The 12,379-nt window shown below is 40.7% G+C and overlaps 1 protein-coding gene across 2 annotated transcripts in view; it reads right to left on the bottom strand.

Annotated features, from left to right (window-relative positions):
• Positions 1–8,694: 8,694 nt before the first annotated feature.
• UBE2E2 (ubiquitin conjugating enzyme E2 E2) overlaps positions 8,695–12,379 on the bottom strand; it is a 380,189-nt gene continuing 376,504 nt past the window's right edge. For both annotated transcript variants that reach the window (XM_017955946.2, XM_017955947.2), the window contains exon 6: positions 8,695–9,545. In XM_017955946.2, coding sequence (XP_017811435.1) covers positions 9,448–9,545 — 98 coding nt within the window. In that variant the 3' untranslated portion in view covers positions 8,695–9,447. The remainder of the gene's footprint in view (positions 9,546–12,379) is intronic.

Raw genomic sequence — 12,379 nt, 5'->3', positions numbered from 1 at the left:
CTTCTCAACCTCCCACATTCCCTTTCTGCCTCCTAGAAGGTGATCTTGCTTTATTCTTTATTCAGAAAATAGAAACTGTTAGGGTGACTCTCTCATCTTTCCATTTCCAAACCACCAAATCTCCCTGCATCTACACGAGCCCACAGGATCTTCCTTCCTGCGATGACAGAAAAGTTGCCCTTCCTACTAAAAGGCTTGTGCCCCCCATTGTTCCCCCGCTTAGTGCTCCAACTGTAATGCGTGTGTGAATTGCCTGGGGAGTTTGCTAAAATGCAGAGTCTGATACAGTAAGTCTGGGCCAGGGGCCCAAGATTCTGCATTTCTGACAAGCTCCTAGGTGATGTCAATGATCTGAGCAGCAAGTGGACATTCCCATCCCTTCTTTCTCTTTTAGGTCATTTTTATCATCGTAAGCAGGCTCTAGTGGCTTCCATTTTTAAAGCTCCTCCCTTGATCAAATCTCTTTCTCAAATTACCACCCCAGTCCATCTCCTTTTATTTTGTTTATTTATTTTTTTGAGATGGAGTCTTGCTGTGTCGCCCAGGGTGGAGTGCAGTGGCGCGGTCTCGGCTCACTGCAACCTCCGCCTCCCGGGTTCAAGTGAGTCTCCTGCCTCAGCTTCCTGAGTAGCTGGGATTACAGGTGCCCGCCACCACACCGGGCTAATTTTTGTATTTTTAGTAGAGACGGGGTTTCACCATGTTGGTCAGGCTGTTCTCAAATTCCTGACCTCGTGATCCACCCGCCTTGGCCTCCTAAAGTGCTGGGATTATAGGCCTGAGCCACCGCGCCCAGCCCAGTCCATCTCCTTTCAAAACAATTCTTACTGAAACAATTTTCTACCCAGGCTGCTTCCACCATTCCAAATTTGACCTTTTTGCTATGTTTTTATTTTTCTTCTGATTACACAAGTAATGCACATTCACTTCTAAAAATTTAAATTTACCAAAATGTGTCATACAGAAACGAAACTCTATCCTCCCTTAGGTAAGCCTTAGTTATGATGTTTTTTTCACCTTAAAACATTTTAATTTGGAAAAAAATTTACACAGAGAGAAGTAAAGATAATACCATAACACACATCTGTGTATTTGTCGTATTTATTGGCTGCATCTTTATAAAAAAAATCAGAGATAAAATTGAAATATTTTCTATGTGCCTATCTAGTATTGTTTCCTCCCTCCCTCAAAGGCCACCATGGTGAAGTTGGCGTGTGCATTTGTTAGGCTCAGATCAGCTGCACACATCCGAAACTCCAACACAGCGGTAGGTTAAAGAAGATAAAAACAGACTTCACAGGAAGGTCTGGGGTCTGGGTGGCATGAACAGGGCACTTTGGTGCTCTGGTCTCAGGGGCCCAGGCTCCCGCCACCTCGCAGCTCCACCATCTTGTAGCCCAGGGCAGGAGCTCCAGGGCCTGCATTTCAGCAGCAGGAAGTTAGTTTAACTCTGGCATGGCTCTTACCGCTGCAGTTTTCCATCATGAATTTTACTTTACATACACTTCCGCTATTGACTTCATCAATGATTCCAGTTGCTTTATCTTCCCATAATTCCTCAGAATACTTCATCTATTGATGGTATTTTTTTCATTAATAGTATAGGTTTATCTAATCATATTCATTACCTTTTTCTATATTAGATCAACTACCTGTATCTTATTACCATGTTGAAGGTCTTTATATATGTTGGATATTAACATTCAAATATAAATATAGTCAGTGAAAAAAAAATAGTATAGGTTTATCATTATTATTATTTGAGACAGAGTCTCACTGTGTTGCTCAGGCTGGAGTGCAGTGGTACGATCTTGGCTTACTGCAACCTCTGCCTCCCAGATTCAAATGATTCTCCTGCCTCAGCCTCCCGAGTAGCTGGGATTACAGGTGTGCACCCACCACCACTGGTTAATTTTTTTATTTTTATTAGAGATGGGGTTTCACCATATTGCCCAGGCTGGTCTTGAACTTCTGACCTCAGGTGATTCACTCGCCTCAGCCTTCCAAAGTGCAGGTATATTATTTTTAAAATAAGCACACTTAAAAATGTTTTAACATGTCATCTTAGGACATTTTGGGCAGGACAGATGGCAAGTCATGTGATTCACCTGCAAGGCTTGGTTCTGGTCTTCTTTGTCTTCTCATTCTACACTTAATCTCCCCAAGTAATCTCATTGTCTCTCATAATTGCATTCCCCTTTATACTCTGATGATTTCCAGTGTCATAGCTACCATGCTGGACTGTGCTCTCCTGAATAGGAGGCTAGTATATCCAGTGACCCAACACTTCTACTTGGATGTATTCAAGGTACTGAAATCTCAACAGGTTCAAAACTGAACAACTTTAGTCTTGCTGCTCCATATTCCTGCCCTTGTTGACAAGGTCCCAATGGGCTCACCAGCACCACACCTACATTTCGCATCACAGGAAAGAATAAAGAGGGAGTGAAGGGTGGGCCGCTTCATTTTACAGGATGAGATCTGCCAATGTGCTCCCATCACTTCAGTTCACTTCTTTTGACCAGAATTTTGTTCCACAGCTATGCCTAGCTTAATGAAATGTGTTAGGTATTGCTGCGTAACAAACCACTGGCTTACTGGCTTAAATCAATACCTTCTACTATTGCTCACAAATGTAAGGATCAGGTGGACAGTTTATCTGGTCTTGGTCGGGCTGATGCAGCATCTGCTATCAGACACACATGGGGTAGGTGGCTCTGATCTTGGCTGGGTTCCTGCATGTATGGCGGGATTGGTTGGTCTAGGATCGTCTCAGTTCTTCTCCACATGATCTCTCACCTTCTGGCAGGCTAGCCTGGGGTTTACTCTCAAGGCATGAAAGGAATCCAAGAAAGTGGGGAAGCGTGTAAGACTTCTGGAGGCCAAGGCTGGAAACTGGCACAAGATAACTTCCAGAGTCTCCTGGTCAAAGCAAATCATGAGGCCAGTCAAGTGGGGAACAAAGACTCCACCTTTTCATGAAAGAAGCTGCAAAAGATGTAGACATTGGGAAGGACTGGGACCATTGTTTGTAATCAACCTATCACATGGAGGTTGGGGAATTTAGTTTCTAGTGGGGTGGCCACATGCCCCGCTGCAACTCCAATATTTCCATTTACAATAAAAGGAAGAAAAGGAGAATGGATATTAGGGATAATTTATAGACTCTGCCTCAGAAAGAATTATAGTTCCCCATTCATCTTCCGTAAATAGAGGATACACTCTCAATCTCTTGCCATAAATAATAATAATACCACTCTGACAAAATTTCTATTCTTCTTAACGACAGCCCATTTCTGATTCTCCCTTGACTGTGCGGACCCAGCAATTTACCCTGTGACCTCTTAATCCACAAAACAGATGAAGTGCAAATTGCTTACAAACATATTGGGGGTTTAATACATACAGTCTCTAGATTATTTTGTAGTACCTAGCAAGGTAGTATCTTTATGTAAACGTACTTTAAAAATACTCACTTTATAAAAATTTTATTGTTATATTAAAAAACAATTTTTATATAAACCTATTTTTTCCTCTCTCCCATTTGACTATTAAAAAGTTGTAAGCTATCCATGTAACAGAAATTTACTTGTAACCCCATAAATCTGTAAAAAAAAAAATCCAAGCAATAACTAAACATTACCATTGCCCCCAAATCCAGCAGCCCAAATCCGGACTGACAAGTACACCCTAGTATTTTACTACACCCATTAAGAACACATGGGAATTTGGGGATTCTTTAACACAGGCATATGTTTTACATTTAAGTAAAAATGCACAGTCATGCTGGAATTTAACATAATTTCCTCATAGATTGCTTAAAGTGAATGGGGTCTCTGGGGAATTAATAATGGCTTCTGGAGTTTCTCATCAGAGGTTTCTAACAACTGACCATCCACTGCTTTGATTTTCAAATCACAGTACTTGAGAGCTGTTTGGTGGTGAGCATCAAGTCAGTTGCTGGTCTAAAGGACAGACTAAAATTGTCAAAGTTCATGGTGGCGGCCATCGTCGTCATGTATTTACCTGTTTGTCAGTAGTTTCAAGTTGGAGACTGAACAGACAGTGAAGAATGTGATCATCTTACTTCTAGGCAATTTTAGCACAGCGGCAGGCTCATCAGCAGAGTGTGACCTCGCACTGCCCCTTTGTACAACTATGGATTAAATACAAGAATCTTGATTGGCGTTTCTCAATGTGCTCAGAGGCACCAATTGTAAAGCATCTGTTACTTTTCTCTTGCATAGCTTGACATGATTTCTCAGGAGGCCTCAATTTCCTATAAACCAGGATGCGACTGTCATCCTGAACTCTAACCTCCTATCTAATTTTTAAAAAGACGGATGAGGGTCATGTTGCGGGGAAGGAGGGGATGCTGTGAGAGGGGGACTGGGAGTCACACAGCTCCAAAGGTTGCCAAGGTTAGTGGGTAAGGTTTCCTTCCGTAACCAGAAGTGAAAACTCTGACACTGGGCATTCTGGATTAACTGGGGTTGGCCCCCACTTTGACTGTATGGATTTATAGACACATAAGACAGATCAGTAGTTACCACATCTCCTCCATTTTCCTGTGTGGGTCCCATGTTTAAAAATTCACACACGTTCCTTTTAAGAAATCCTCTCAAAAAGCTTATTAGTCTTCAGACTACTCCTGTTCCCTCACAGAAAGACATACATACCTTAAGCCATGTTCGGAGATGTAAAGAAAGGCTGCAGTTGGTTTAAATCCCTCAGAGGCCTTCAGAAGCAGGAAATGAATGAAGAGGCCTAGGTGTGGAAGCCGGAGAGAAGGGCAGGGTTTCTCATACAGTAGAGTGCACTTCTCTTCTAAAGGGATCATTGTGCATCAAGGAAAACACTGTCCTTAAGTAAAACATTTCTATGGGAAAAACTGGTCCTAGGCATTGCCTGTGATCTTCCCTTGGAACTCTGAGCACAAAAGCTCATGTGACCTACGGTCTTGGTTTGTCCAGAACCAAGGGGTTCCTGAGACATAAGACATTCTGTTTTAAGATAACCTTAACCCACATTACCAGTGCTCCTGGTGGAACGCGAGAGTGAAAGGAATGTGAACATTCCTTCTACTTAGCAGAGAATGAATGTTCCAGTTGGCTCCCAAGGCGGCAGCATGGATGTGGGGAAACGCAAGGCTACCGTGGAAGGTCCACAGAGGCCAAGCTACTCTAACTCCTTGATGGTCTCAACTCCCAAAGATTCCAGAGCTGCTGTAGCTTAAAACATTAGGGTTCAGACTATAACTAGGTCAGCTCTTCATTGCCTCTGAGGACTAGTGTAGGACTAGCTCGGGTACAGGGTGCGCTCATTTGGCTCGCAGTCCTGGTCCACATATGAAAGTGTCCTGTACAGTAGGGACATTCTGACAGTTATAAAGCCACCTTGCAATAAAATGCAGGTGGTCAGGATACTCTGGTTGGGCTTTTTGGGTATCATTTCAACTGTTTTCATTATTAAGTATGAAGGCCTCTCTTTTTAAAAATACATTAAAAAGTTGCCCTGCCTGACAATAATTAACACCCCTTTTATTGTAGTACAGAAGTTCAGGGGTTTTCCAAGCGACCCGTTTCCCCATGGCGGGTCAAATCTGCATGCAGTACCTCTAAGACTAGAATGCCGGTCCCTCCTGTTTGGTCTCCCATCTAATAGCAAGTCCCCATTTTCTTCAACATTTTTTTTCCCATTTTTTGAAGATGGCAAAACCCCACCACTTAGGAATAAGACTCCTCCTTGACTCTAAGACTGAATTACGCCAATTCATTTTTATGGTATGCCCTCATAGTCAAAGGAAAGGTGTATGTGGTTTTGCAGTTGACAGCAAGGGCTCTGGTGTCACATGCTTGAATGGCAATCTTGCTTTGGCACCTGGTTAGCTTTTTCTGACTGAGGGCCACCTACACCCTTAAGGGGTAGGCTGAGCTTTTATTAGATGACTTATGATAGCCTGCTATAGTACATTCTGAATACATATGAATACATATTATTTCCTTTCTTTTTAATTCCTAAATAAGTTTACATGATGAACTTCCACATTTACTTCCTAATCTTGGAATAAGAAGAAAAGACTGACTACTTCTGCAATTGCTGTCATCAGTGGATTCCTGTAGAACAGATAAACAATGTTCCACTTATTTGCAGCTTGATTACAAATTAAGGACACAACCTTTTGAATGATTTAAGATCAACAAATATAATCTCAAACCATTTCCTCAATAACCAATGGTCTTGCCTCCGTCAAGGATCTGCCAATACTTCATCTAACATAGCTACAAATACTATACCTGGCAGTAAGTAGTGTGAAAAGTTTAGTATTATTATGGTACAAAATAATTCCTAACTTTTAGAAATGTTATCCCTGTATTTTTAAACAATTTTGTTTACTGAGTGTCAAATTACTCTTAAATCTTATTTTACATGCATTTAAAAAAATTTATTGAAATTGTATTGCCTGCTGTGATTACAGATTTCAAGTAAAATTATCATGTTATTTGAAATCTAGACTTAAGCTGTACTACGTTTGTTGGCTTCTCTGGAGTTTCTCTAGTTTTTACATTTTGAGGGCTGTGTACGTTTGTCATGAAGTATTAATAATTTATAAAGTTGGGGAGAGAAGTTTTACAGCCTCTTCATATCACAGATTGGCACTAAACCTAAAAATGGGTCACAGGAAAACAAACAGGTCAGTGACTAGAATTTCTACTAGAGTTGTTGTAATCTTTGGTTCCTAAATATCACAAATTTTGTTTTGTTTTTGAGACGGGTCTTGCTCTGTTGTTCAGGCTGGGGTGCACTGGCACAATTATGGCTTACTGCAGCCTCGACTTCGTTGGTTCAGGTGATCCTCCGACCTCAGCCTCCCGAGTGGCGGGGACTACAGGCGTGCACCACCGTGCCCAGTTCATTTTTGTATTTTTTTGCAGAGACTGGGTTTTGCCATGTTGCTTAGGCTGGTCTCGAACTCCTGGGCTCAAGCGATCTCCACCTTGGCGTCCCAAAGTGCTAGGATTACAGGTGTGAGCCACCAAGCCTGGCATAATAACACATTTTAAAATGGTCTGATGTACAAGTAGATGTGAAATGTGGAATGTAATATATTTATTATTTAAAATGCGTGTTGGCTGGCTACGGTGGCTCAAGCCTATATAATCCTAACAATTTTGGAGGCTGTGGTAAGAGGATCACTTGAGGTCAGGAATTTGAGACCAGCCTGGGCAACATAGTGAGACCCCATTGTTACAGAAAAAAAAATTAATTTAAAAATTGTCTATAAAGATTGCCCTTAAAGTATTAGCATTATGGGTTTGGTTTAATCAGCCAAAAGTAGGGGAAAAAAGCAGTTTAATAAAATTTTATTTTCCATGGTTCATTGCTTTTAGTGCTGAATTTTAAAATCTAAAGTATTCAAGTAAAAATAAAAAACTTTGTGGTAAGAAACTCTGTAGGCAATTAAACATTCTGAGCAACTTTCCAAAAATTAGTGTTGTACTATATTGAATTTATTTTATGTTAAAGAAAGAAATGACACATAGTTATTTGTTTCTCATCCACCCCCAGTCTATGGTGGTCTGTATCAGGGATTGGCCAACTATAACCAATGGGCCAAATCCCACGCCGATAGTGCTAAATAAAGTTTCACTGGAATATAGCTCTGCCCAATGCATTTATGTACTGTCTGTGGCTCCTTTTGCTACAACTGGAGGGTTGAGTAGTGCATCAGAGACCATACAGTGTCCTGCTATGCTGAGAAATATTTTTAAATAAAATGAATGGTAAAATCGTTATTAAAAATACAAAAAATATTCTCAGGTACTTTGGTTTAAAAGTGGCATTTGCAATATTTAAATGTATTTTCTTAGGATTTATTTTTAACTAGTTAAAAACAACAAAAACTATATCTTTTGAATCAGGCATTTTAAATGTTAAAGTATTTACAGGTGGATGACTTATGTTTATAAATCCTACTATTCCGCAGTGAAGGTGTGTTAATGTCTCCTTAAATGAGACCAAGCGTATGGTAGGGTCTGTAACTGTATTTGGTGGAGCAGGAGTAGGAGTTTCCACCACGCTTTGTTACACAAATAACCCTGAATTATCAATCAGCAAGTCAGCGTGTTTAGAAACTACACCGCCCACATGTTTCCTCTGCCTCCTATAGCTGCACTCTAAAATAGCCTGAAGGTGAAGCCAGATGGACACCCCTGTCATTGAATGAGCTGACCGTGACCAATACAGTTGAGTTTACTTCTTTCGCTAAAATCATGGAGGGGAAAAAAAAAAAAAAAAAAAAAAAAGAACAAAACAAAGCTTGAGGGCAATCACTGTAACAATTTTGAGAGAAATAAAGTTGAAAGTGGCTGAACACAATGATTAGCTCAGACTTCACTTTCACAAGAAGGCTATTTTTGGAGTTACATATTTTAATTGTTGATAAAGAAGGTTGTAACAGAAAGAATGTCCAGTCAATACGTAAAATAATATCAATCTACTATAACAACCATAAAATCATCAGGCTACTGACAGCTGGAGAAATTCCACATGCTAAGCAACTCAACTACAAAGAAATATTAGAGCTTTGAGATGAAAAATACACTTGAACCTGTAATTGAATTAGACAAGCCTCACTGCATGTAGGGCTACAGCGGTCACCAGGACACAAAGCAAATGTCGGGTTACCAGAAGTGCATTTATCAGCCACAGTGATTTATTGAGTGCTTTAATAATACAAGTGTACATCAACTGATCCACAGTCAAAAGTGGCAGGTCCCTAAGAAATTTACAAGCACTTTAAGTAAATCAAAATACATATTATTTTGTTCAATCCAACAGTCTTCTGCGTGAGGGACAGAAGGCTAGTGATAAACAGAGTCTCAGTAATGCACAGTGATTCTGATTGAAGCTTTTGTACAAAAACTTGTTCCCAGTAGCATGCACCCACCAATAAAGACTTCAGTACAAAAAATTAACCCTAAGCACTACATTTAAGTAGAAACGAGATATAATTCTGAATGTGTTTTCCCAAAGATCACACAAAAGGAAAAAAAATCAAAATCAAATAAACAACAACAAAAAAAAACCAAAACCACACAGTAATACAAAGCTTTGTAAGAAAGCTCTTACTATTACAGCTCCAACATTGTTTGCACTGAAAACAAAAGTTCCCATCTATGATGAGGTGGGAAAAAAATCCCAAATCTTTCAAGTTAACAGAAATCAACAAGGGAATAAAATGAGAGAAAAAAGAGAGTGTGGGAGAGAGGAAGTGGGGCAGGAAGAAGTGGGATGGGAAGATGGACAACATACCATCACAAAATGGTTCCAAATTTAATAAAAATAGGAAAATAAGAACCGAGGTCTGGAGGGGTGGGCAGGGCTACCGATGCACTTGGTGAATGTGCTTGCACAGGTCCCGCGGGGGCAGCAGGCAGCAGGCCCCTATGTGGCGTACCGCTTGGTCCACTGTCTGGCCATCCGGTCGTGCTCTGCTCTGTTGGTCATGTACTGTGTGGCGATGCTGCCCACCAGAGGGTCAGCTGCAAGGAAAGCAGAGGTGGGAGTCAGTAAATACCAGCACCGTGGGGCAAGGAGTGTTCAGAAACTCACAAGGAGTGGGAGGGGAGGAGATGAGAAGCTGCTGTTCTAACCTGGACCACCACTGCTGCGGCTGAGTCAGTGACCTGCTGCTGACAGACTACATTTCACACCAGCTGCCCGAAGAGTCAACTCTCTGTGTTTTACTGATAGCTCTTGTCATATTTCTTGACAAGTCTTATTTATTCTCTTTCCTTGTCCCCACCACATACTTCTCACCTTGCTCCCCTTGTATTGGTTTTTTTTTCTTTTGACACAGGGTCTTGCTCTGTCACCCAGGCTAGAATGCAGTGGTGTGATCACAGCTCACTGTAGCCTTGACTTCCTGGGATCAAACAATCCTCCTCCTGCCTCAGCTTCCTGAATAGCTGGGACCATAGGCATGTGCAAAATGCCTGGCTAATTTTTAAATTTTTTTGTAGAGATGGGGTCTCACTACGTAATCCAGGCTGGTCTCAAACTCCTGGACTCAAGTGATCCTCCTGCCTCAGCCTCCCAAAGTGCTGGGATTACAGGTGTGAGCTGCCTGTCTTCAAGTAGATATTTCACGGAGAAAATGCAGGTGGGCTGTGGGCGGGCACTCCAGGGCTCTTGATGAGCTCTCTTGGGAAGAAGTCTGGTGGTCTGGACAACTCCTTACCGTAGTCTAGCACCACAGGCAGGTGGCATTCTCCTGCCAGATTACCTTCTCTGAGGAGACGTCAGAGACTGAGCTGGACACAGTCGAAAGACAGGAGAGATAGTCCACTTCTTCCTCAAAATTTGGGAACATCCAACCTACACAGCTCATTATTACAGAAATACTAATAGATGTTAATAATAGCCAACATTTACCATGACTTACCATGTCCTAAAACTCTAATATGTTAATGACATGGATTTCTGAGGAGCTGACAGAGGAGGAAACTGGAGCATAAGGAGTCTGAATCTCTTGCCCAACATGGAGCAAGGGGTGGAGCCGGGCTTGGAGCCAGAATTCACCCTCTTAACTACAGGGTGCTGGGATATCTATCCAGAATACTGATTGGGTCAACGTTTATTAAAAAAATTGGGGCATGGTGGCTCACGCTTGTAATACCAGCACTTGAAGAGGCTGAGGCAGCAGGATCGCTTGAGTCTAGGCGTTTGAGTCTGTAGTGAGCTATGATCGTGCCACTGCACACCAGCCTGGGTGACAAGAGTGAGACCCTCTTTAAAAAAAAGACAAAAAAAAAAAAAAAAAACCAAAGCAATTAAAAGAAAAGTAACGTAGGTTCCTAAAGATCCCAGATTCTATTCTTTTCCCTCCAATTCTCTAATTTCACTCTTTCCCTGATTTTTATTTCCCCTTTTTTTGGTATTGGGAATTTGGGTATATTAGAGCAGTCAGGTAAGAAGGAACCAACAGGGAAAATGAGAAAAATCATCAAAAGCTAATGTTTAGTAGGAAAAAAATAGTAAAGAATATGGAAGTATGTCTGTGGCCCAACACCACCTGCGACTTACGAAGATCCTGAGACTAACCTTGTAAGGCACTCATGGTCATACGTTCTCAATATGAAACGTATAATAGAAACACCACCTTTTAACCCATCTGCTGAGGCTGATGATAACAAAGCCTTTGAAAGCCTGCTCAACAGGACCCTGCTTAAGTGTTCCTGGAATTGTGCAAATCTTGTAATAATTATTCTAGGGAGAAGCCAGTTTCCTATATTCACTTATATCACAATTAGTAGACTACCTGGTATGTGGGTTTGTTCAAAACTTTTGCCTCTCTGCCTACTCTTTGTGATTCTTCTCCTTCATTTTCTCAGATGTTGAAACCAAAACTCTACCATTTCAACCAGTCCAGTCAAGATTCAACAAGATTTAAACCAGCAATACTAAATGCAGATACAAAATATCTGGCAATTGGCCAGGATACTTTTTAAAAAATGTAGCCTTTCAGTTGAGCCTAAGTAATGACATTAGAGCATTAAGGGTCAAAGTGAAATCTGAGTCACATTTCTCTACCTTTGAAAAAAATAATCTTGTTCTGATTCCTGGCATTCTAGAATGCAAAGAGTAGGGTGAAACATGGGTATCCTTAATAGCTTAATTAAGTCTGTATTACTCAAGATAGGTGTTTAATTAAATAGAACTTAGTGAAACACACTGAAGATTCATTCTAACTTACTGATCAAGGTAAGGCTCAATGTCAGAAGAATGACAGTGACGTATATGTTCCACCTCAAATTGTACCCCCATTCAGAGTGTACACACTGGGAATAAGACAGGTCTGCCATTTCAGCTCAAAGGGGGTGGAGGGAAACAAATGAAGAATAAAGGGAACAAGAAGCTGTGGGGTGGGAGAATGTGTCATATCAAGTGTTAACAGTATTTCAGTACAGGCAAAAAACAAGTTAGAGCGCTGGTAACAATTAGCGTGCGTTGTGCAAACTTTTTTTTCCATGCTTAAATAGCATTTAATTGCTTCAAGGTTCTTTTACGTTTTCAAATTTGATTTTAAAAATATTTTTTCCACCTGCAAAATTATACACACTAACTATAAAAACCGTAATTAATAATTTAGAAAACCACCTCAGACAATATGCAAGACAGAAAGTTGAAAGTAAAGACCATCTCATGTATAAATCCACACAAAGAAAACTGCTGTTAACATCGTGGTATGTTTTCTTCCTACACTTCTAAACATATGATGTAAAAAAAAAAGGGATTAATTTATAGTCTGCTTTTGTAAACCTTTAAAAAATAACTATGATTTTTATACCGATATGGTAAATAACTTTTTACATAG

Source organism: Papio anubis, chromosome 2 (genome assembly GCF_008728515.1).
Source record: "Papio anubis isolate 15944 chromosome 2, Panubis1.0, whole genome shotgun sequence".
Classification (NCBI taxonomy): domain Eukaryota; kingdom Metazoa; phylum Chordata; class Mammalia; order Primates; family Cercopithecidae; genus Papio; species Papio anubis.
This window is presented reverse-complemented; position numbering and strand designations above follow the sequence as displayed.